The sequence below is a fragment of the Odocoileus virginianus genome, unplaced genomic scaffold, assembly GCF_023699985.2.
Source record: "Odocoileus virginianus isolate 20LAN1187 ecotype Illinois unplaced genomic scaffold, Ovbor_1.2 Unplaced_Contig_8, whole genome shotgun sequence".
NCBI lineage: Eukaryota > Metazoa > Chordata > Mammalia > Artiodactyla > Cervidae > Odocoileus > Odocoileus virginianus.
Genome location: NW_027224325.1, coordinates 1,129,520 through 1,155,228, shown reverse-complemented (window position 1 = coordinate 1,155,228; position 25,709 = coordinate 1,129,520). Strand labels below are relative to the sequence as shown.

Sequence of the window (25,709 nt, the reverse complement as noted above, 5' to 3'; positions counted from 1 at the left end):
TTAGTGAAGAAAAAATAATGATGAAGCAATTTATCAAAACAATGAAAATTTTATATTAACAAGATGTAAACTCCTTGAGTTCAAAAACTATATCTTATTCATCTTGGTATCCCCCCAAAAATCTAACACCCTTATCAAACATTCATGGAATGGAAGAAGATAGGATAGCTACTTTTAATTTACTAATTCCTTGTTTCTTCCCTTACGGTAAGAATTTTTCACTATAATTCTAAGTTCCGCACCTCCCCCCCAAAAAAACCTAATGATATCAGATATTTTAATTTAAAACTTATGGATAAACATGAAATTAAAAACAAAAAACAACTCTATACTACTTTATACTCAAAAGAAACATTTCTCAATTGTCATATCTACTCACATACAAGCGAGTCTTTTTCAAACACTGAATGTATTCTATGACTGATAGAAAAAAGTCAAGAAGCTTACTAAACATACTTAAATGACAGGTACTCTAAACAGCTAATACTTGACACAGAACATGAGATTAAAAGCATGCTCCAATACCACCACCAAAAATAATCTTTATACTATGAAGTAGCATGGAGAATCCCCATGGACAGAAGAGCCTGGCAGGCTACAGTCCATGGAGTCGTAAATACGAGTCAGACACAACTGAGCAACGAAGCACAGCACCCAATCCTGGGAGCAGGTGGGGAAGATATTATCCTCATTTTCTACAGGAGATAACTATATGGTTGGAGTGACTCGTAAGGTATAAGGTTACATAGCTAGAACGTGACAGAATCTAGACTCACCCCTGAATCTTCTGCACAAATCTTATTATACATTTCTAACCACTGAATTTCTAACCAGTATCAAGGGTCAGTCAATACCTGTTCAGTAAGTAATATTGAGACATTGCTGTATTTCTTATTGGTTTCAGACCCCAACGAGGCTAAGCGCAGTAAGAAAAGTAGTAAAGCTGATTCCCAAATCAAAAACTCCCAATTATAAGCATCATTTAGGAAAGTTTTATGTCCACGGAGTACCTATGAAAAGGACCAGAAAAAAGTTAAGTTTTTCACTTGTATTAATTACTGTAATTACTCCTTTACCGATTTAAAAACATTTACAAGATACCACCATTTTAATACTCAGAGCAGAAGTTTTAATACTCATAAAGTATTATGTATTTCTCTAAGCTTCCCTACATTTTCTTCTTTGCATAAGGGACAGCAAGCATCTGGAAATAATGAAGGAAGAAAACATAAGTAAAATAAGACAAATGCATTTCCAAGCTCTGTGCCCACTCACAGTTATATGGTGGCCATTTTTCAAAGTATTAAATTTGCATTTGACTAGCAGAGCCCCCTAAAACCTGCTGCCCATTCCACTTACATCTAGAAAATCCTGAGGATCAGTTCTTCACCCCACTTCAGGATCTGAATAACAGCAGCAGCCACCAGTTATCAAATGCCTATTATGTGTCAAGTTTTCAGGTAAAAGTTTTTTTTTTTTTTTTTCCCCAAAACAAGGAGGACTGGAGATAACATGACAGAGTAAAGAAACTTGAGTTCATCTCCTCTCACAAGCACACCAAAATCACAACTAACAGCTCCATCAATAAAAAGACCGGAACCTATCAAAAAAGATATTCTACATTCAAAGATATAAAGAAGAAACCACAGTAAGATGATAGAAGGGGCACACTCATGATCATAATTATAATCAAATTCCATACCCCTTTGGTGAGTGACCCACAAACAGGAGAATAATTATATCACAGAAGTTCTCCCAAAAGAGTGAGAGCTCTGAGCCCACCCCAGGCTCTCCAGCCTAGGCGTCTGGCATTGCAAGGAGGAATCCGAAGAACGTTTGGCTTTGCAGGCCAGTGGGGCTTGATTGCAGGAGCTCCTCAGGACTGGGGAAAACAGAAACTCCACTCGTGGAGGGTGCACACAAGAGGACTGAGAGCAAAAGCAGTGACTTTGGAGGAGCGTGGGCCAGACCTCCCAGCGGCCGCTGGAGGGTCTCCTGAGGAAGTAGCGAGTAGGGTGGCTCTCCCTGGGGTCATAAAAGCTGGCAGCTGACATATCAGGGAGTATTCACAGAGATGTGAACTCTGACTGGAGGTAAACATCTTGCTGAGGATCTTGGCACCAACGCCTGGCCCCACCCAACTGCCCATTATAAGCTCCAGTGTTGAGACACCTCAGGCCAAACAACCAAGAGGGTGGAGCACAGTCCCACTCATCAAAAGATACCTGCCTAAACTACCTGACCCACAGCCACCTGAGACACGCCCCGTGGCACAGCCTGGCCCACCAGAGGGCCAGCAACCGCTCTGCCCACCCCTGGGCAGGCACCGGTTCCTCCCACAGGAAGCCTGCACAGGCCTGCAGACCGGTCTCACCAGCCAGGGCGGATACCAGAAGCAAGAAAAGCACAATCCCACAGCCTCTGGAACCAACTGCAAGCACAGGTCAGAAACCACCCTGAGACCAGCTGGTCCCTGGCCCTTGGGTAACAAGATAGGTGGGAGAGTCCTGTTGGGACACACGCGACATCCCCCACAGAGGGCCACTTCGCCAAGGTCAAGAAATGTAACTTACCTACTACATACATTAAAGAAAACAAAACAAAACAGATGACTTCCCTGATGGCCCAGTGGCTGAGGATCCACCTGCCAATACCGGGGACACAGGTTCGATCCCTGGTCCGGAAAGATTCCACATGCCTCAGTATGACTAAGTTCGTGCACCACAACTACTGAAGCTTGTATGCTCTAGAGCGCAGGAGCCTCAACTACTGAGCCCACATGTTGCAAGTACTAGGGCCCATGTGCTGAGAGCCTAAGCTCCACAAGAAAAGCCACCGCAATGAGAAACCTACACACCACAGCTAAGAGTCCCTCCCACTCGGCAATTAGAGCAGGCCCATGTGCAGCCATGGGGACACAGCACAGCCAAAAATTTAAAATCTTTAAAATAAAAAAATAAACAGTAAACTGTTGCTTAAAACAAAACAAACAGAAATAAAAATTTAAACAGAATGACACGGCAAAGGAATATATTCCAGATGAAGGCGCAAGGTAAAACTCCAGAACGACTAAGTGAACTGGAGACAGGCAATCTACCTGATAAAGAGTTCAAAGTAAAGATCATAAAGATGATCCAAGAACTCAAAATGAATGGATCAAAGAGCAGTAAGTTTTTAGCAAAAAGCTAGGAAATATAAAGAAAAACCAAACAGAATTGAAGAATACAATAACTGAAATGAAAAATACATTAGAGGGAATCAATAGAAGAATAAATGAGGCAGAAGAATGAATCAGTGAGCTGGAAGATAGGATGGTGGAAATCACTGAACAGAACAGGATAAAGACAAAAGAATGAAAAGAAATGAGGACAGTTTAAGAGACCTCTGGGACAATGTCAAATGCACCAACATTCACATCACAGGGGTCCCAGAAGGAGATGACGGAGAGAAAAGGCCTGAGAAAATATTTGAACATTTTCCTATCATGGGAAAGGAAACAGTCACCCAAGTCCAGGAAGCGTAGAGAGTCCCATACAGGATTACCCAGGGAGGAACACGCTAAACATACAGTCATCAAACTTAGAAAAATTTAAAAAAGAGAAAATATGAAAAGCCACAAGGGAAAAGCAACAAATAACATAAAGGGGAATGTCCATAAGATTATAAGCGGATTTTTCAGGAGAAACTCTGCAGGCCAGAAGGGAGTGGCCTTATAAATATAAATAATGTATTTAAAGTGATAAAAGGGAAAAACCTACAACCAAGACTACCAAGCAAGGCTCAATATTGTGTTTGATAGAGAAATCAAAAGCTTTACAGACAAGCAAAAGCTAAAAGAATTCAGCACCACCAAACCAGCTTTACAACAAATGCTAAAGCAATTTCTCTAAACAAAAAAGGCCACAATTAGAAATAAGAAAATTATGAAATGAAAAGCTCATTAGTAAAGGCTCATCCAGTAAAGGTACAAAACCATCCACACATAAATATAATATTAAAACCAGAAACTGTGTGCGGAGGAGACTACAAATGCAGGCTATTTAAAATGCATTTGAAATTAAGAGATCAACAACTTAAAACAATTTTGTATATATATAGGCTGCTACACCAAAACCTCATGGTAACCACAAACCAAAAATCCTAAATAGATATACACACAAAAAAGTAAAAAGAATCCAAAGACAACACTAAAGATAGTCAACATATCACAAGAGAACAAAAGAGGACAGGAGGAAAAAAAAGATCTACAAAAACACATTCAAAACAATTTTAAAAATGGCGATAAGAACATTCAGTTCAGTTGCTCAGTCATGTCCGACTCCTTGCAACCCCATGAATCGCAGCACTCCAGGCCTCCCTGTCCATCACCAACTCCCGGAGTTTACTCAAACCAATGTCCATCGGGTCGATGATGCCATCCAACCATCTCATCCTCTGTCGTCCCCTTCTCCTCCTGCCCCCAATCCATCCCAGCATCACATAGATAGTGATAACTGAGAACATAGATAGTGATAATTAAATATAAACAGATTGAATGTACCAATTAAAAAGACTGGTTGAATGGATACAAAAATAAGACCAATATATATGCTGTCTTCAAGAGACCCACTTCAGATCTAGAAACACATTCAGACTGAAAATTAGAGGATAGAAAAAGGTAATCCATGCAAGTTATGGAAAAAGTCAGTTTTCACTCCAATCCCAAGGAAGGGCAATGCTAAAGAATGTTCAAACTACCACACAATTGTACTCATCTCACATGCTAGCAAAGTAATGCTCAAGATTCTCCAAGCCAGGCTTCAACAGTATGTGAACCATGAACTTCCAGATGTTCAAGTTGGATTTAGAAAAGGCAGAGGAACTAGAGATCAATTGCCAACATCTGTTGGATCATCGAAAAAGCAAGAGAGTTCCAAAAAAACATCTACTTCTGCTTTATGGACTACACCAAAGTCTTTAACTGTGTGGATCACAGCAAACTGTGGAAAATTCTTAAAGAGATGGGAATACCAGACTACCTTACCTGCCTCCTGAGAAATCTGTATGCAGGTCAAGAAGCAACAGTTAGAACTGGACATGGAACAACAGACTGGTTCCAAATCGGGAAAGGAGTATGTCAAGGCTGTATATTGTCACCCTGCTTATTTAACTTATATGCAGAATACATCATGCAAAATGCCAGGCTGAATGAAGCACAAACTGGAATCAAGATTGCCAAGAGAAATATCAATAACCTCAGACACACAGATGACACCACCTTTATGACAGAAAGTGAAGAACTAAAGAGCCTCCTGATGAAAGTGAAAGAGGAGAGTGAAAAAGTTGGCTTAAAACTCAACATTCAGAAAACTAAGATCATGGCATCCAGTCCCATCACTTCATGGCAAATAGATGGAGAAACAATGGAAATAGTGACAGACTATTTTGGGGGGCTTCAAAATCACTGCAGATGGTGACTGCAGCCATGAAATTAAAAGACACTTGCTCCTTGGAAGAAAAGCTATGACCAACCTAGTCAGCATATTAAAAGCAGAGACATTATTTTGCCAATTAAGGTCCATCGAGTCAAAGCTATGGTTTTTCCAGTAGTCATGTATGGATGTGAGGGTTGGACTATAAAGAAAGCTGAGCACAGAAGAATTGATGCTTTTGAACTGTGGTGTTGGAGAAGACTCTTGAGAGTCCCTTGGACTGCAAGGAGATCAAACCAGTCAATCCTAAAGGAAATCAGTCCTGAATATTCACTGGAAGGACTGATGCTGAAGCTGAAACTCCAATACTTTGGCCACCTGATGAGAAGAACTGACTCACTGGAAAAGACCCTGATGCTGGGAAAGATTGAAGGCAGGAGAAGGGGACAACAGAGGATGAGATGGTTGGATGGCATCACCAACTCGATGGACATGAGTTTGAGCAAGCTCCGAAGGTTGGTGATGGACAGGCAAGGTGGTGTGCTGCAGGTCCATGGGGTGACAAAGAGTCTGACATGACTGAGCAACTGAACTGAAGTGGAAATCAAAACTGCAAGTGGAAATCAAAAAGCTGGAGTAGCAATACTCATATCAGATAAAATAGACTTTAAAATAAAGACTGTTACAAGAGACAAAGAAGGACACTACATAATGATCAAGGGATCAATCCAAGAAGATATAACAATTGTATATTCAAATGTACCCAACACAGGAGTACCTCAATATTTAAGGCAAATATTAACAGACATTAAAAAAGAGAAACTGACAGTAACACAACAATAATAGGGGATTTTAATGTCCCACTTACATCATTAAACAGATCCAGAAAGAAGATCAGTAAGAAAACATAGTCCTTAAATGACACATTAGACCAGATAGACTTAACTGACATTTCTTTAAACTTTTAATTTTGTACTGGGGTATAGCCAATTAACAATGTTGTGATGGTTTCAGGTGAACAGTGAATGGACTCAGCCATACATATATATGTTCACTCTCCCCAAACTGTCCGTCCATCCAGGCTGCCACATAACATTGAACAGAATTCCATGTGCTATACAGTAGGTCTTTGTTGGTTATCCATTTAAATACAGCAGTGTGTACATGTCTCACATGGACTTAATTGATATTTATAGAGCATTCCATCTGAAAGCAGCAGAATACACATTCTTTTCAAGTGGGCATGGAACACTCTCGCAGATAAATCACATGCTGGTCCATGAAGCAGGTCTTGGTAAATTTAAGAAAATTGAAATTATATCAAGTATCTTTTCCAACCACATTACAAGATTACAAATCAACTACATGGGAAAAAATAATCACCAGCAGGCTATACAACACGCTACTAAATAACCATGTGGAATGCATGTAGACATACAGCTGATTCACACTGTTATACAGAAGAAATTAACACTGTAATGCAATTATACTACATTTTTTAAAAAATTAAACAAAACAAAACAAAACAAAAAAACACTATGACAAATTGAGAGAGAGAGACCACAGGAGAAAAGTAAAAGCTTTATATTTTGGTATCATTAACAGCACTTTTTTCCTGCTTTTTCAAACAGGGCCCCCCACCTTTTCAGGGGCCTTTTGAACAGGCTAGAATCCTTTCCTCAATCTTGATTGTAACTAGGTATAGCTACGTGCCTGAGTTCTCACCAATATAAAAACCACCACCACCACCACCACCACCACCAATGGATTACTGAAGAAATCAAAGAGAAAAAATTTTTTAAATACCTAGAGACAAAAGAAAATGAAAACACAATTATCTAAAACCTATCAGACACAGAAAATCAGTTCTTTAGAGGGATACAAGTTTGCCTTTGGAAAGAAGAAAAATCTCAAACAACCTAACCTTATGCATAAAGCAACTAGAGAAAGAACAAACAAAACCAAAAGGTACTAGAAGAAAATAAATCAAAAAGATCAGAGCAGAGATAAATGAAATAGACTAAGAAAACAACAGAAAAGATCAATAAAACTAAAAGTCTGTTCTTTGAAAAGATCAACAAAACAGATAAATATTTAACCAGACTTTTCAGGAAAAAAAGGGGAGAAGGACCAAATCAGTTAATTAGAAATGAGAAACCACTACAAGCAATTATATATCAATAAAACAGACAGCTTAGAAGAAACAGACAAATTCCTAGACAGGTACACTCTCTCAAGACTGAACCAAGAAAAAATAGAAAATATGAATAGATCATTCACAAATACTGAAACTGAATCTATGATTTTAAAACTCCCAGAAAGCAAAACTCCAGGACCAGAGAGATTCATAGGCAAATTCCACCAAACATTTAAATAAGAGATAATACCTATCCTTCTGAAATTATTCCCAAAAACTGCACAGGAAGGAACACTTCCAAACTCACTGTATGAGGCCATCATCACTCTGACACCAAGACCAGACAAAGAAATCACACACAGAAAAGAAAACTGTAAGCCTATAACCATGATGAACATAGATGCAGCAAACTGAATCCAACAATACATTAAAAGGATCATACACCATGATCAAGTGGGATTTATCCCAGGGATGCAAGGATTTTTCAATATCCACAAATCAATCAGTGTGATACACCACATTAACAAACTGAAGAATAAAAACCATATGATCATCTCAATAGATGCAGAAAAAACTTTTGACATTTAATATCCATTAATGATTAAAAACTCCCATTAAACTGGACATAGAGAGAACATATCTCAATGTACTAAAGGCCACATATGACAAACCCACAGCTAACATCATACTCAACAGTGAAAAGTTGAAAGCATTTCCTCTAAGATCAGGAACAAGACAAGGATGCCCAACTTCACTTCTTTCATTCAACAGAAAGAAGCTAGGACTTTTGGAAGTCCTAGCTACAGGATTCAGAGAAGAAAAAGAAATAAAAGGAACCCAAATTGGAAAGGAAGAAGTAAAACTGTCACTGTTTGCAGATGACATGATACTGTACATAGAAAATCCTAAAGATGCCATCAGAAAACTACTAGAGCTCATCAATGAATTTGGTAAAGTTGCAGGATACAAAATTAATACACAGAAATCTGTTGCATTTCTATACACTAACAACAAAAGATAGAAAGAGAAATTAAGGAAACAATCCCATTTACCATCACATCAAAAAGAATAAAATACCTAGGAATAAACCTACTTAAGGAGGCAAAAGACCTGTACTCCAAAAACTATAAGACACTGATGAAAGAAATTGAAGATGACACAAACAGATGGAAAGATATATACATATAGATACTGGTTTCTTGGACTGGAAGGATTAACGTTGTTAACATAACCATATGACCCAAGGCAATCTACAGATTCAATGCAATCTCTATCAAATTACCAATGACATTTTTCAAAGAACTAGAACAAAAAAATTTTTTTTAATTTGTATAGAAACACAAAATATGTCGATAGCCAAAGCAATCTGGAGCAAACAGGCTCCCTGACTTCTGACTACAATACAAACTTACAGTAATAAAAACAGTATGGTACTGGCACAAAAACAGAAATAAAATCAATGGAACATGATAGAAAGCCCAGAAATAAACCCACACACCTGTATGTCAATTAATCTATGACAAAGGAGGCAAGAACATACAATGGAGAAAAAACAGTCTCTTTGATAAATGATGCTGGGAAAACAAACAGCTAAGTGTAAAAGGACGAAATTATAAAATTTCTCCAACACCATATACAAAAATAAAGTGGATTAAAGACCTAAATGTAAGACTGGATACTATGATATAAAACTCCTAGAGGAAAACATAGGCAGAACACTCTTTGACATAAATCACAGCAATATCTTTTTGGATCCATCTCCTAGAGTAATGGAAATAAAAACAAAAATAAACAAATGGGACCTAATTAAACTTAAAAGCTTTTGCACAGCAAAGGAAACCACAAATAAAACAAAAAGACAAATTACAGAATGGGAGAAAATGTTTATAAATGATGAGACCAACAGGGCTTAATTCCCAAAATATACAAACAGCTCATACAACTCAATAACAAAAACACCCAAATTAGCCCAATTAAAAAATGGACAGAAGATCTAAGTAGACAGTTCTCCAAAAAAGGACATGCAGATGACCAAAAAGCACATGAAAAGATGCTCAACACTGCTAATTATTAGAAAAATGCAAATCAAATCTACAATAAGTATCACCTCACATCAGTCAGAATGACCATCATCAAAAAGTCTACAAATAATAAATGCTGAAGAGGGTGTGGAGAAAAAGGAACCCTCCTACACTGTTGATGGGAATGTAAATTGGTACTATCACCAGGCAGAATATGACTGTTCCTTAAGAAACTAAAAAGAGTTACAACATATGACCCTCCAATCCTACTCCTGGGCATATATCCAGACAAAACTATAACTGAAAAATATATATGCATCCCAATGTTCATTGCAGCACTATTTAAAACAGTCAAGACACAGAAGCACTATAAATGTCCATCAACAGACGAATGGATAAAGAAGATGTGATATATATATCACAGGGAACTATACTCAATATTTATAATAACCTATGCGCTTAGTCACTCAGTCATGTCCGACTCTTTGCGACCCCACAGATTGTAGCCCACCAGGCTCCTCTGTCCATGGGGATTCTCCAGGCAAGAATACTGGAGTGGGTTACCATGCCCTCCTCCAGGGGATCTTCCCAGCCCAGAGATCAAACCCAGGTCTTCCCACATTGCAGGAGGATTGTTTTTTTACCATCTGACCTACCAAGGAAGCCCATATAAGGGAAAAGAATCTGCAAAGAAAATATACAGTTACATATAAACATGTATAAATATGTATAACTGAATCACTTTGCTGTATACCTGAAACTAACATAACATTGTAAATCAACTATACTTCAATTTTAATAAAAAAGATAGAGCTCAGAAAGATAAAATATTTTGCAGCAAACTCAGATTTGTTGCCAAAATAAATAAATTTTCAACATTGACAAAGAGATATCACTAAAGATATTAAAGCATTTTGATAGATCAACAGCAAAAAAAAAAAGAAACAAGCAATCAATATGCTGACTATAAAAGGCAACTAAAATATGAAGAAAAAATAAATGAAAAGGGGTAGAAAACAAAGATATAGCATACAAAAACTAATCAAAAGACAGTATAGTTAAATTAACATCAGAGTAGATTTTAAGATACATTAGAGACAGAAACATTGTTATCAGTTCATGAAAGACAAAGCTTGACACTGTTCAGGGTTAAAGGAGATTAAAGAGCTAAGTGACAGATGAGAGATGACAGCTAAATGAATATGTGATCCTGGATTGAGGAAAAAAAAAAGACTATAAATTACATAAAAGTCAATCCACCAAGGAGACGGATATCAATTCTAAGTCTGCATGCACCCAATTATACTGCTTAAAAACATATAAAGCAAAAATTGACAGAAACAAAAGGAGAAAAAGATAAATCCACCATCAGAGCAGACATGACCACACTTCTCTCAATGGTTTATAAAATAAGCAAACCAAAAAGACGAGTAAGAATATGGGAAATTTCAGCCATACAACTAATAAACTTGGGCTAATTTATAGAGAAGGAAAACTGCTCTCCAAAACAATGGAATAAAAATTCTTTCAAAGAGCTAATGGAAGATTTAATGAAACTGACCATGTACTGGATAATAAAACAAGTCTGTACATACTTCAAAGGACTGAAAACATTCAGAGCATGTTCTCTGACTGTCGCAGAATTAAAACTCAGTAAGTGGAAAAGTACAGAATAAGGCTGTAAATTCTTATAAAAAAGAAAACATAGAAATAGAAACAAAAAATATATAGGGACCTCTCCAAAGAACATAGGAAGGTACTTTAAGGGTCTCCCGCTGGCCAAATCTGGGACAATTAAGCATTAAAACAATATAGCAATAGTTTATAATCCATTGGATAAAAAGAACATAGGAATCCATAACATAATAAATGAATGAATGATTAAATAAATGGGGAAAAGTCTACTTTAGAGTGACAATAAAACTAGAAGAAATGATGAAGTTAGAAAAATCACTATTTTGTACCCATCATGATATATAGCTTTATTACCAATCAAAAACTTTCAATTAAAATTTAAGTTACCATGATCTCAGAGTCTTAAAGGACTAAAAATTACTCTTATTCTCATTTCAAAAGTCATAAAAATTAACAAGTATTCAAAATAGCAAAAGAAATTTAGACACATTAAATACACACCCACACAGGGTTGGTCAAAAAGTTAGTATGGTTTTTCTGTACCATCTTACAGAAAAATCCAAACAAATTTTTTGGCCCAACCCAATACTTCAACATAACCATCCTGGCACCTTGACCTTGGACTCCCCGGTTCCAAGAGCTGCCAGAAACAAACATCTGTTGCATATGCGTATGTGTATGTGTGTGTGCGTGAGTGTATTCACTTAAATACAGTGAACTAGCCTAAAACAGAAAGCGAGTTCTGTTTTCTACTTTCCACTGAAATAGATCTGAAACTCTTACCTGGGCACAACAAATGAAAGCAATGGAAAGTGTCAGTAGGAAGACGGAAGACACAACCACATCCACTGATCGCTGTGGGCCCCGCCTCTAGACAGTGAGACACAGGTTAGCGTTTCAGGTCCCCGCCGAAGACAGATTAGGGGACCTAATCTTACTATGTTGGTGTGAAAATGAACACCAAACTTCTTATAAGAAGTTTCTGACACAGGATTTTAATATATTTTGGACATCTTCAACTTTAATTAAGCTCTGAGACTCATGCCATTCAAGTTAAGGGTGTGATTGATTCACTAACACATTTTCAGCGGGAATGTTTCCCCAGAAGTCAGAAAAAGATGCAACATTCAGCTTATCACTCTGCCCTAAGAGTTTAAATTTTCTTTTCCCTTTCCAAGCCCTTATTTAATTAGTCTACCAGCTCTGCAGATAGATCACTCCCAATCTGGTGTCAAACAGGTGAGCTAGATGTCAGTCACTGATATAATCTGTCCAGAACATAGGACTACCCAGCCTAGTGAATATCTGCCACCAGAAATTTCAATGAGCATGTTTTCTGTGTATTATTGCAGATATTCGATGGTTAGTTAAAACTCACCTTTAGAAAGGAACGCAGTGATAACCATATCTTAATGTTCTCCACCTTTTTAAGTCTGAAATGAGGTATTTCATATTTCCTAGCTTTCCTGGCAGAAGTAATATGGCTGAAGAGTTTTGCAAATAAAAATCTCTAGAGGAGGTTAAAAAAAAAAAAACCACAAAGTGAAATGTATGTATGTGTCATTGTGTATATACTTATATAATTGTAAAATATTCCCAGCACATAAAAAATATTAAAAGAACCAAGTTCTGATCATTATGTATAATGTGCTTTCTGTAGCAACAGATTAATGAGCTATTAACAATGCTTTTTCACTTCCTGTCATAGTGACTTCTTCATGGGGGCTTCCCCAAAGGCTCAGTAGATAGGAATCAGTAGTAGTAGGTAAGGAATCCACCTGCAATGCAGGAGACACAGAAAATGCAGGGTTCAATCCCTGGGTCAGGAAGATGCCCTGGAGGAAGGCATGGCAACCCACTCCAGTATTCTTGCCTAAATTATCCCATGGACAGAGGAGCTTGTAGCTTGGACTACAGTCCAAAGGGTCGTAAAGAATTGGACACAACTGAACACGCATGTACACATTCTTCTGATATAGTACACTCTGGACATTTTCAAGGAATACACCTTGGAGACCGTTATGAATCCCACCTTGACAAATTCAAACATTTATACAAAATTCAAGCTTACTCTCAAATTACATTTCCATTCAAAAACTGTATTTTTTTTTGCACATATCACCCATATAAGCCCTCAATCCCAAACTCTTATCCAATTTCAATAAATTTCTTTCTCACTTGGCCATTTTTCAGAAACATTTTCACCTTGGAATTACTGCACACTCTACAGATATAAAACACATTGCAACAAAACAACAAAAAAAAAAACACATTGCGGCACATCAACGAGCAGGTGCGAGGAATCAGCTGGGCTCAGCCACTAACTCCTACATATAGGCTCAGTGAAATTTCAGATTACAGCATGTCATTTGTAAATAATCAATATCAGAAGTGTTAAACCCACAAATACCAAAAGTCCATTTATCAAGCCTCCACTGCCCGTGTTAGCTTCTGGATAGAGAACAAATCAAGACAACAAAATCAACTCAACAGAGTTATCACATAGAAAAAAAGAGGTGAGAAATTTTACTCAATTTTCTACTGACCTGTTTATATGTTCTCTCTGCCACACACATCATGAAAAAAAACATCCAGGTAAGACACAGTCGCTCAAAAAAGTTAATTATAGACAAAATAATAATAGGTGTAACAGGTGGTGCCCCACAAAAGAGAGTCAAGATCTCCTCAGCTGAGATGGACTTTAGCTGGTCAAGGCTCTTCTCACGGAACAGCCGATGTAAAAAAGGGAAAAATGCTAATCCAATGGTGACAACATTTCCCAGCATCTGATAACCTACTCCTTGCTGATATGCATTAACCTGGAAATTAATTTAAAACAGCTATCATTATTGCACAGCTATATGGAGTTGTGAAGCAGCATTTGTCAAATACTACTTAGATTATTATAAGCGAAATCTGTTCTAAAAGAAATACAAATAAAAATGATGTACAGATGTATGACTTGTAGGATTTTTTTTTCCATTTATTTTTATTAGTTGGAGGCTAATTACTTTACATCATTGCAGTGGTTTTTGTCATACATTGAAATGAATTAGCCATGGATTTACACGTATTCCCCATCCCGATCCCCCCTCCCACCTCACTCTCCGCCCTATCCCTCTGGGTCTTCCCAGTGCACCAGGCCTGAGCACTTGTCTCATGCACCCAACCTGGGCTGGTGATCTGTTTCACCCTAGATAATATACATGTTTCGATGCTGTTCTCTTGAAACATCCCACCCTCGCCTTCTCCCAGAGTCCACAAGTCTGTTCTATACATCTGAGTCTCTTTTTCTGGACTTGTAGGATTAAATAAGAAATATTTGTAAAGTCTACCTGAATAATTGATCAGGCTCACAGAGACCTTTGTAACAAATTAAAAAACACACTACCAAGTGAAAACTGGCTACAAAATTTAAGGTACACATACTTGTGTCTCAAAAACAGAGTCAATGTTTTGAACATTAAATACAATCTGAAATAGCTGTCTGTGTGTGCGTGTGTGTTCAGTTGGGCCCGACTCTTTGTGATCCTATGGACTGTAGCCCACCAGGCTCCTCTGTCCACGGGATTTCCCAGACAAGAATACTGGAGTGGGTTGCCATTTCCTTCTGCAACGAAAATAGCTGCCGATTATAAAACAGATCTTTTTTAAAGTCTGAAAACTTATTAAACCTTACCCTGCTCATGATGATGCCACTTATTTCCAACACAGACATATCCATCTTTTTGCACTCATTCCCTTCCCAGATTATTGCACTAACTCGATCAGAGGCAGGACTTGAGTTCTGAAGCCAGAATAAATGGTTCTGAAAAGAAAAAAATAAATATTTCCATCCACTCATTCTTTCCTCCTTTAGAATTGTTTCCCTTTGTCCAGTTCCCAGGCCACATTCGCCAGTGCTCTGCCTTGTCATCCTGTCCTCTCCTTCACAAAGCCCATCACTCCAGTCACCACCTCCACGATGCCGGCTTCTGGTCCTTTCTCTTCACTAAGCCAACTTCTTACCTGAAGAGAGGCTGTAAGTCTTCTGTGATGATGGGAGGTAGGATTCCATGCTCTCCGAAGTTGCTCCCCCACTCTAAGCATATGGAAGTGAGGATAAGCTTGGTATATTCATGTGATATCAAGGAGGAGAGTATTTCCATAGCACCATGACTAGACCAGGGAAGTAGGAAGTTAGGTAGGAGAGGCGCTAACAAGGCTTAGATATCACAGGAATGGTAAGGAGGTAAGCCTTTCTCTGGTCTAATCAGGACATGGAAAAGCATAGACGGCACAGGAGAAGGTCATTATGAAAACAGCCCAGCACTTTACTCTGCCATGTCATGTCTTGTTCTTTAAGTCCCAACTCAAGTCCATTTTATCAACATGTCCTCTCTGATCACCACAAGTCTCTCTCATATTGCCCTTCTCTGGATCAATCAAAAGCCTGTACAGTCTACAGCAGACAAATCTGCATCTAATTATATGCTGCTGCTTTTATAGTGCTCTCTACTTGTTTTCCATAAAATCATCTTATTCCCAGACTAATACATAAGTTATTTTTTTTTAAAGATCATATGGCATATTTCTTCTCCTACAACAATGCTCAGCACAATGCTGATGAGCATTTATGGATCTATTAACTGATTTAGCCAAAAAAAAATTTATTAAGTAGTTACTATTAACAGGAACTATGTATATAATGGAGAAAAAGATACAAGGTTCTTGCCATCAAGGAGTTTACAGACTTATAAAGGAGACATGATTAAATAGTTACTGCATAGTGTGATAAGGGAAGGGAAGAATGCTTTAGGAGCATATTAAGAAGACTTCCTAAGGAAGTATCAACTGAGCCAAGACCTGAAAGACAAAAGGGAGTGACCCAAAGGAATGAGGACTGGAGAAAAATGTGTTTCAGGCAAATAAATCAGTTTGTGGAAAGACCCGGAAGTACATGAGGAAACTGGAAGAAGTTCAGTTGAGTCGAACTATACCATATGAGACTGTATCACAGCAAATAAACAGAAGCAAATAATCCAAAAGGAAAAAGAAAGCAGTTAAAGCATTCTAAGGGGAATGGCATCAGATCTTCACTTTTAAAAAACAATTTTAGTATTTTATTTTTTTAATTTTATTTAATTACTTGGCTGATTTGGGTCATAGCTGCAGTGCACGGGTTCTGCAGTTGTGGTGAGTGGGCTCCAGAGCCTGTGGACTCTCTAGCTGTGACGCACAGGCTTAGCTGCCCCAAGGCATGTGGGGTCTTAGTTCCCTGACCAGGGATTGAACCCATGTTCTTTGCATTGCAAGGCAGATTCTTAACCACTGGACCACCAGGAGGTCCCAGATTTGTATTTCAGAAGCTTCATTCCGGCTGTAGTGTAGAAAATGAAGCAAAAGGGAATAAGACTAAAGAAGCTGTTCTAAGCATCCAGATGAGAGCCATCCACTAAGCAGGGTGGACACAGATGAGCAGATGCAGATATTACACAGCAGTATCAAGAAAATGTGATGATAGATTAGATATCAGGGACGGCAGCCAGGGGCTGGGGGGGGGGGGGGTGGCGTTGAGAGGGGGCAGTGGTGGCATCAAGAATGGCCCCAAGGTTTCTGACTTGGGTGATTAGTGGTGGAATTTAGAAATATGGGGACTAAAAGAAGAACATGTTAGGTGGGAGAACTGGGCAATGATGCACTTTATTTAACATGGTGAGTTTCATCTTAACCTAGTTATTCTTACATATGCCTTAAAATTATACCATAAATCCCAAAAGTACAAAGGTAGAAATCATCATGATGCTATGCATTACTACCAAAGGCTAATGTAATTTAGATGAGCCCTCAGACTGAATGGAAAGAATATTTAGATTCAAATTTTGATAGCAAAATTGGAGGGGAAAGTTTAAAACTTTAGTGATAAAGTGTATGTTGTTTCCAGGTAGTTTAAGAAAATTGTATACATTTAATGAAGCAGATTATTTTTCATTATAATGTATAACCTAAATCTAAGGTATCTTAGAATCAAGAAAATTCAATAATTAAACAAATGAATATCCCACATCTACTATTTATTAAGTCATTGTGGAAAAAAACAAAAGAAAAAATAAAACTAAGAAAAAGAAAAAACAAACTAAGAAGAGTCATGATCATTGGCATTAAACATAGGAAGGGCTGATATGAAAACCATTTTTTAATCATTCAGTCCAGTGAGCAGTGGGACAAGCTCATGAAATAATCACTGCAGCTCCACAAGTATTTAAGTAGAGAGTAATCAATCATCTGACAGAAATAGTAATAACCAAGCTAACATGTACTGGCTGCTTACTCTTTGCCAAGATTGTGCTAAGCACTTTAAATTATCTCATTAGATATATCACAATGTTCCTAAGAAGTAGGGACTATTGTTACTACATGACAGAAAGTAAAAACATTTCTGAAGAATGAATTCCTAGATTGGAAGGTTGAAATAACCTAAGAATCCGCATTTCCAGGCTATCTGATTTTATGATACTAAAAGAGAACCTGAAATTAAAAGCACCTCTTGCTTTATACATTATTAGAGAAGAAAGCAATGTCATCTCCTAGTAATTCACATAAAATACTGTGATATATCTGAAAATACAATATGAGGTTACTGCAACCCTGCTCGTATAAAATGAATATTAAGGATCATTCTAAGGAAAATAAGGAAAGGTATTAGGAAAAAACAGTTAGGTTAGGGGAATTAGAGAGTGCTTTCTTTTGAGTACTGAGTCCAACATCTTCACTTACAAATTACGCTCAATTTCTTCATCTCTAAATTAGGGATAATAAGGGTCCACCTTACAGGGTTATTGTAGAATTAAAAGAGATAATACGGTGCCTGTCACATGGTAAGTACACGGTAAATATTAAAGGTCAGTAAATCATCACCTTTACAGACCTGCTGGAAAACATCCTCTTTGGGATCCCGTTTGGTCCCTGAGTGAAGGGAGTTCACATGTGCCCCCTCACTGTCGCTGGTGACAGATGACCGGCACTCAGGGCCATGCAGCAGGTCATCCCATAACATGTCCTCTGTCTCCGAGTCGTGGCGGGTGCTCTCCGAGTCTCTTCTCAACATGTTGAGGCTTCGAGAGCCACCACTCGTGCCAGACCTAGAGCCCTTTAAGGAAAAACAAAAACCAAAAAAAAAATTTTTTTTCATTCATTTTTAAAAACAACTATGTATCTGAAATAAAATGAAAACAAGGCACCTATGGTGATGACTGGCATGCTCTCATAAACTGATCACCATGCCTTTATTGACAAGATTTCACATAACAATAATATACTTTCATACTTAAACGTGAACTCTGCTGACTCTTAACAAACTATAAAAGAGGACTCTCTCTGAGAAGTATCGCCAAGTCATGGGATTGTTCAGCTGAGGCGCCCTGGGGTGGGAGTGACTCCTGCAAACACATCCTGAGGGCTGACTCTGGGAGTAGGTGTGGCTGAGCCTACTGGCACACCCCAAGTATCTTCTACTCTAAATACTGTGAGCTTGCTCATAGACACAATCACATCCGGGAACCCAGCCAAGCAGGGAAAAGGGTAATCAAGCAGAGGAAAGTATGGACATTGTAGCTCTCCTGCAGTATAAACATAAATATGAAAGTTTTTCCACAACCCAACAACCTTGCCAATCAAAAGCTACCACCATCTCCTCCCCTCATCTCTGAATTATAATGTCTCAAATGTACAATGGGCTTCCCTGGTGGCTCAGATGGTAAAGAATCCACCTGCGATGTGGGAGACCTGGGTTCGATCCCTGGGTTGGGAAAATCCCCTGGAGGAGGACATGGCAACTCACTCCAGTATTCTTGTGTGGAGAAACCTCACAGAGCAGTATAGTCCGTGGGGTTCTGAAGAGTCAGACACGACTGAGCAACTAAGCACAACACAGCAAATGCACAAAATGTCCATTAGCTTTCATGATAAGCAGACTTACTGCTCCCACCTCTCACTTCTCAAATATCTGTCATCATCAGCATCAAGGCCACTTACCCAGAAACAATGCTTAAGAATAAACTCCATATTCCAAGTGAATATTAAGTGGGTTTCCCTGGTGGCTCAGACAGTGAAGGATCTGCGTGCAATGCAGGAGACCTGGGTTCGACCTCTGGGTTGGGAAGACCCCTGGAGAAGGAAACGGTTAACCACTCCAGTATTCTGGCTCTCATCACCGAGGGATTGGGGAATCTCTTTCTGGGCATCATCTATGATACTTTTAAGATCAGGTCAAAGACAAAGAGCTCATTCTTTTTCTTGGGTGACTAGTCACATAAAAGCTGATAGATTTAAAAAAAAAAAGCTGCTAAATAGGTAGACAGTTGGAGGCAGAGGAAAAAGTGAAAGTGTCAGTCACTCAGTCATTTCTGACTCTCTGTGACCCTATGAACTGTAGCCCACCAAGCAGCTCTGTCCACGGAATTCTCCAGGCAAGAATACTGGAATGGGTAGCCATTCCCTTCTCCAGGGGATTTTCCTGACCCAGGGATCAAATCCAGGTCTCCTGCATTGCAGGTAAATTCTTTACCATCTGAGACACCAGGGAAGCCCTTTACCCATTCTTTTTTTTTTTTCAATTGGTTATCCTAAAGTTATGTGTATATTTGCTAGCCCCCTCCTCTGCATCCAATTAAAAAAAAAAAGGAATGGATAAACTTATTACATTCAAGAATATGCCTTGAAAAAGGATACATTACCTGACTGAAGGCTGCTGATTCAAACTCCGATTCAGCCAGACTATCTGAATCCCGCACAACAGGGCACCACTTGGAAGTGGTCTTTTTTACCTGCCAAAAATCAAGACCACAAATGACAGGAAAATATGTTAAATACTTTGTTACTTGGGAATTAATACCTATACTTTTAACAAACTAAAAAAAAATTACCTGAGTGTTTAGGTGTCTTGAAAGTATTGATTTTCTACTCTTAATTTCACAACCGTTGTCACTTGAGGCCCCTTCCACACTCCTCCGCAGTATCATCATCTGTGTCTGGGCTTCGCCGTCATCCTCACTTGACAGATCATCTGAAATCCCATTACCCAAATGCCTAAAAGACTCCTACAAAGAGAACGGCAATGTTCTCACAGGGGACCACCCAGAAGACTCTACTAAGCTGTGTGCATAAAAACTAAGAAGCAGTAAAAGTAAACTAAGTCAAAGCTGAACAAACCTACGTATTCATTGGTCTTAAGAAAGAAAAATATTAAGCTTCCTTGAAACTAAATAATTTAAATAACCTAGAGGTGAGAAGCACAGGCTTGAGTCAAAGTCAAGTCTGAATCACAGCTCTTCTACTTATTAGCTATGTAACTTTAGGTAAGTAATTAAATCTCTCTGGGCCTCAAGTTCCTCATCAGAAAGGAGATGACAATAAGTAAATAAATCCCTCTAAGATCAGGAACAAGACAAGGATGTCCACTCTCACCACTATTATTCAACATAGTTTTGGAAGTCCTAGCTATGGCAATTAGAGAAGAAAAAGAAATAAAAGGAATCCAGATCAGAAAAGAAGTAAAACTCTCACTGTTTGCAGATGACATGATACTATACATAGAAAACCCAAAAGAAACTATCAGAAAATTACTAGAGCTAATCAGTGAATTCAGCAAAGTCACAGGATACAAGGTCAATACACAGAAATCACTTGCATTCCTATACACTAACAATGAAAAATCAGAAAGAGAAATTAAGGAATCAATCCCATTCACCATTGCAACAAAAAGAATAAAATACCTAGGAATAAACCTACCTAAGGAGACAAAAGACCTGTATACAGAAAACTATAAGACACTGATGAAAGAAATCAAAGACAACATAAACAGATGGAGAGATATTCCATGTTCCTGGGTAGGAAGAATCAATATTGTGAAAATGACTATACTACCAAATGCAATCTACAGATTCAATGTGATCCCTATCAAATTACCAATGGCATTTTTCACAGAACTAGAACAAAAAATTTCACAATTCATATGGAAACACAAAAGACCCTGAATAGCCAAAGCAGTCTTGAGAAAGAAGAATGGAGCTGGAGGAATCAACCTTCCTGACTTCAGACTATACTACAAAGCTACAGTCATCAAGACAGTATGGTACTGGCACAAAAACAGAAATATAGACCAATGGAACAAGATAGAGAACCCAGAGATAAACCCACACACCTATGGGTACCTTATTTTTGAAAAAGGAGGCAAAAATATACAATGGGGCAAAGACAGTCTCTTCAATAAGTGAGACATCTGGATATCTACGTGCAAAAGAATGAAATTAGAAGACTACCTAACACCAAACACAAAGCTAAACTCAAAATGGATTCAAGACCTAAACCTAAGACCAGAAATTATTAAACTCTTAGAGGAAAACACAGGCAGAACACTCGATGACATAAATCAAAGCAAGATCTTCTATGACCCACCTCCCAGAGTAATGGAAATAAAAACAAAAATAAACAAGTGGGACCTAATTAAACTTAAAAGCTTTTGCACAGCAAAGGAAACTACAAACAAGGTGAAAAGACAACCCTCAGAATGGGAGAAAATAATAGCAAAGGAAACAACTGACAAAGAATTTCCAAAATATACAAGCAGCTTATACAGCTCAATACCAGAAAAGCAAAGAACCCAATCAAAAAGTGGGAAAGGCATCTGAAGAGACATTTCTCCAAAGAAGACATACAGATGGCTAACAAGCACATGAAAAGATGCTCAACATCACTCATTACTAGAGAAATGTAAATCAAAACTACAATGAGATATCACCTAACACCAGTCAGAATGGCCATCATCAAAAAGTCTATAAACAATAAATGCTGGAGAGGGTGTGGAGAAAAGGGAACACTCTTGCATTGCTGGTGGGAATGTAAACTGATACAGCCACTATGGAAGACGGTATGGAGATTCCTTAAAAAGCTAGGAATAAAACCACCATATGACCCAGCAATCCCACTCCTAGGCATACACCCTGAGGAAACCAAAACTGGAAAAAGACATGTGTACCCTAACGTTCACTGCAGCACTATCTACAACAGCTAGAACATGCAAGCAACCTAGATGTCCACTGACAGATGAATGGATAAAGCAGCTGTGGTACATGTATACAATGGAACACGACTCAGCCTTCCTGAGGAGTTCCTTCCATAAAAAGGAATGCATTTGAATCTGTTCTAATGAGGTGGATGAACCTAGACCCTATTATACAGAGTGAAGTAAGTCAAGAAGAGAAATATAAATACCGTACACTGACACATATATGTGGAATCTAAAAGATGGCCCTGATGATTTATTTTCAGGGCAGGAATGGAGAAACAGACATAGAGAACAGACCTATGGACATGGAGGGGGAGAGGAGGGAGAAGAGGAGATGTGTGGAGAAATTTACAATACCATGTGTAAAGGAGACAGCCAATGGGAATTGGCTGTATGACTCAGGGAACGCAAACAAGGGCTCTGTGACAATCTGTAGGGGTGGGATGGGGAGGGAGGGGACATGGGTGTACCTATGGCTGATTCTTGTTGATGTATGACAGAAAACCACAAAATTATGTAAAGCAATTATCCTTCAATTAAAACATCTTTTAAAAAAGCATCTATCTCACAGAACTGTTGAAACAATTAAGTGAGTTACTACATGTAAATCCCTAAGAATAATGCCTGACTGCAGTCATGGCTCAAAAAAATTAGCTCTTTTTATAATTCATAAATGCCACAGTCTAACAAATAAGAAAATATTTCATGACTAAAACATAAAAGTATAGTTATTTTTAGACATAAAGCAGAATAATAGCTCTATATAAACATAAAAATATTTTCCCAAACCTTAACACACACTATCCCTGCCTCTCTGGAAGATGACATGGCAGCCTCTACACCAATCTGTTCATTGAATCTACCAGCCTCCTCCTAAGTCTGGACCAGGGGCAGATAAAATAACAAGCTCTGGCCCTAGAAATTGGAAGAATAAGGTAAAATCTTCATATTACACTTCAAGGTGTTCTGCTTTTCATGTCCTTTGGTTTTACATTTCAAATGACACAAATCTATTAAAATCTTTTGTGTGCTTTTAGTAGAGTCTAAGAATAGAAAATTTTACACAGGAAAAGGACCAGGTGATATTTATACTCATCTAAATCTTACCCTATGGCCCTTTTCTCCATCAGAAAATTTTGCTTTCTCTCTTGTTTGCCACATTCTGATCTCTGGTCGACACTGTCTCTTCTTGATGATAGGATGCAGACAACCTGAATCATAGTCAGTTTCCGTCCCTCTGTTACATATTAATTTAACTCTTTTCATCCTATGTTTTTAAAGGAAAAAAATGATTAATAATTAGTTTTCTGAAAGTAGTGTCTTTCATGAAACCACTTTTCTTCTGAGGAGTAGAATATGTTAATCTGGAAATCAAGAAGATTCAGAAATCGTGTTTTTCAGGCTCTCCAGCTTTCCTAAGGGTGTAGGAAGCCAGAATATAGTTCTCTCTCTAGTCTCCAAAGACTTGGGTCAGTTAATTGAGAGGAATCCTGTTCCTTTTGGTTTTGCAAGGAGGTGGGTTCACAGTCTTCCTCTCAGACGCAAAGCCAACCCCTCCCTCACATTGCCTGTTTCTGCCACTTCACAGGATGTCTCTCCCTCTTCTGTCCTTCAAAGCCCAGTAACTCTCAGCTCTTCCACGACTCCTGCCTACTGTCTCACTCCAGAATGATCATTCCATTTGCTGAACTGCATGGCCTTTAGTCAGCATGATGCCATTTATGATGTTTTCACATTGCTGTGACTGCCTCATACCTGCTAGTTTTACTTTCCTAATGAGATGGTAAATCACTGAGAAGAGGAACGTGCAGTGCCCAGCACAATGTTCAGCACAAAGAACTCAAATGCTTCAACGAAACAGTGTCAACTTTAGAAAAATATGTGGACACAACTTGTCTTCAAAAATGAAGCTGCAGAACACTTTACTTTTGAGTCACAAACATTAATATATGACAAAAATAAGTACTTCTTCAAGTCACAGTACCACTGTCATGACCTACAAAATCATGAAGGAGGTTGAAGTTACCCTAAATTCATCTCCCTTTCTGTCCTACAGCCCACTGATGACAGCCTCCTGCCCTGCATCCCACACCTAAAGAGGAATCAGCTTTCACGCTGAAAAAATACCTCATCTCTTAAAAAGTCTTCTTTCTCTCAAGACATTTGCCAATATGGCTTAAAATATTTAATCTTTCAGAGTATTTATATTTCCGTAATCTTATGGTCTAAAAAGCCATTAAAGATCAAACAGACTGACACTTTTATGGTAGATAACTGAACTTATGGGTAATATAGCAGACACTGGTGACACTGTGAATAAGCAAACCATTCTAGAACTTTAAAAACTCACACCACTATGATAATATGCTTACACTGCATACTCCTAAAACTCATCAGGTTATATACTATGCAAATACTAAAGTGAACACAAAAACAAGTAAAACTTCCATTTTTATAGGAAGCATTAATAAGTATTAATTTGGTGAAAATGTGAAAATTGGGAAGTATTAATAAGTGGGAAGTATTAATAAGACTTCCCACCTGTTGCCAAAGAGAGTCCTCCAAAAACTACCATTAAGGGGTGCAGATTCCAAAGTTTCCACTCCTCTGGCTTTATCAGAGGAGTTATTTCCATTTTCTCGGCTCCCATCACCATTCACAGTTTTTCGTAATTTTCTACAAAAAAATATTTCAACAACTTCAGATTATTCAAGACCTTTTCTATTTCTGCTTAGAATATCCCTACCATTTACCACCTGAAATTAAGTACAATGAACTTCTCATAATGAGGATAAATTATGCATGAACATTTCTGATTTAAGGGCAAAAACAGATTCCAAAGATACCAAAGGGTATCATTTTGTTCATTCATTAAAGAAATAGAACTGCTATTCAAAAACATTACTAGTAGGAAAATTTTCTTGTAAATGACCAATAGTCTTTTCAGGAAACACTTAAAAAAAAAAAAAGAACAATTTCTTTAAATATAGTTGTCAGAAATCTACCCATTTGGCACATTTAATCAGGGAAACATGAAATAATAGCAAGCAATCATTTTTTTGGATATCCTATGCAGTGAAAAGATATATCCAGTAAATACCAATAAGACACAGCAAAATATTTAATTTCTTTAGAAAACACTAAATCAATTAAACTGAATTTTCAAGGAATATTCTTTTCTGAGGGGGAAAAAATGTTTATAAAATAACATTCAAAAATAAGTATAAATATGCTGAAATTCTTTGCACCAAATGAAAAAATCTTACACAGTAACTCTTGTGGGAACAAAAACCTATCAGTACTCTAAGGAAAGATGAATTGTGGAAGATAATACCATATATACTTTAAAAACATTTAACAGTTCCAAGACCCACACATAGCACATGATCAGTAAAGACATGACATGAATCCTATGGGTAGACAAGTTAAATCTTTTTAGAAGTTTAGAACATGTAGAAATC

The 25,709-nt window shown here is 37.9% G+C and overlaps 1 protein-coding gene across 5 annotated transcripts in view; it reads right to left on the bottom strand.

Moving 5' to 3' along the window:
- The window catches only part of PHTF1 (putative homeodomain transcription factor 1), a 73,541-nt gene that overhangs the window by 7,256 nt on the left and 40,576 nt on the right, over positions 1 to 25,709 (bottom strand). For 2 of the 5 annotated variants that reach the window (XM_020907990.2, XM_070463868.1), the window contains 10 exons: positions 24,790 to 24,924; positions 23,356 to 23,515; positions 20,108 to 20,281; positions 19,919 to 20,008; positions 18,112 to 18,333; positions 14,884 to 15,012; positions 13,751 to 14,023; positions 12,583 to 12,714; positions 11,988 to 12,074; positions 855 to 1,010 (listed from right to left, as the gene is read on the bottom strand). In XM_020907990.2, coding sequence (XP_020763649.1) covers positions 855 to 1,010; positions 11,988 to 12,074; positions 12,583 to 12,714; positions 13,751 to 14,023; positions 14,884 to 15,012; positions 18,112 to 18,333; positions 19,919 to 20,008; positions 20,108 to 20,281; positions 23,356 to 23,515; positions 24,790 to 24,924 — 1,558 coding nt within the window. The remainder of the gene's footprint in view (positions 1 to 854; positions 1,011 to 11,987; positions 12,075 to 12,582; positions 12,715 to 13,750; positions 14,024 to 14,883; positions 15,013 to 18,111; positions 18,334 to 19,918; positions 20,009 to 20,107; positions 20,282 to 23,355; positions 23,516 to 24,789; positions 24,925 to 25,709) is intronic. The other 3 variants (XM_020908007.2, XM_020908014.2, XM_020908022.2) reach the window with 3 other exon arrangements.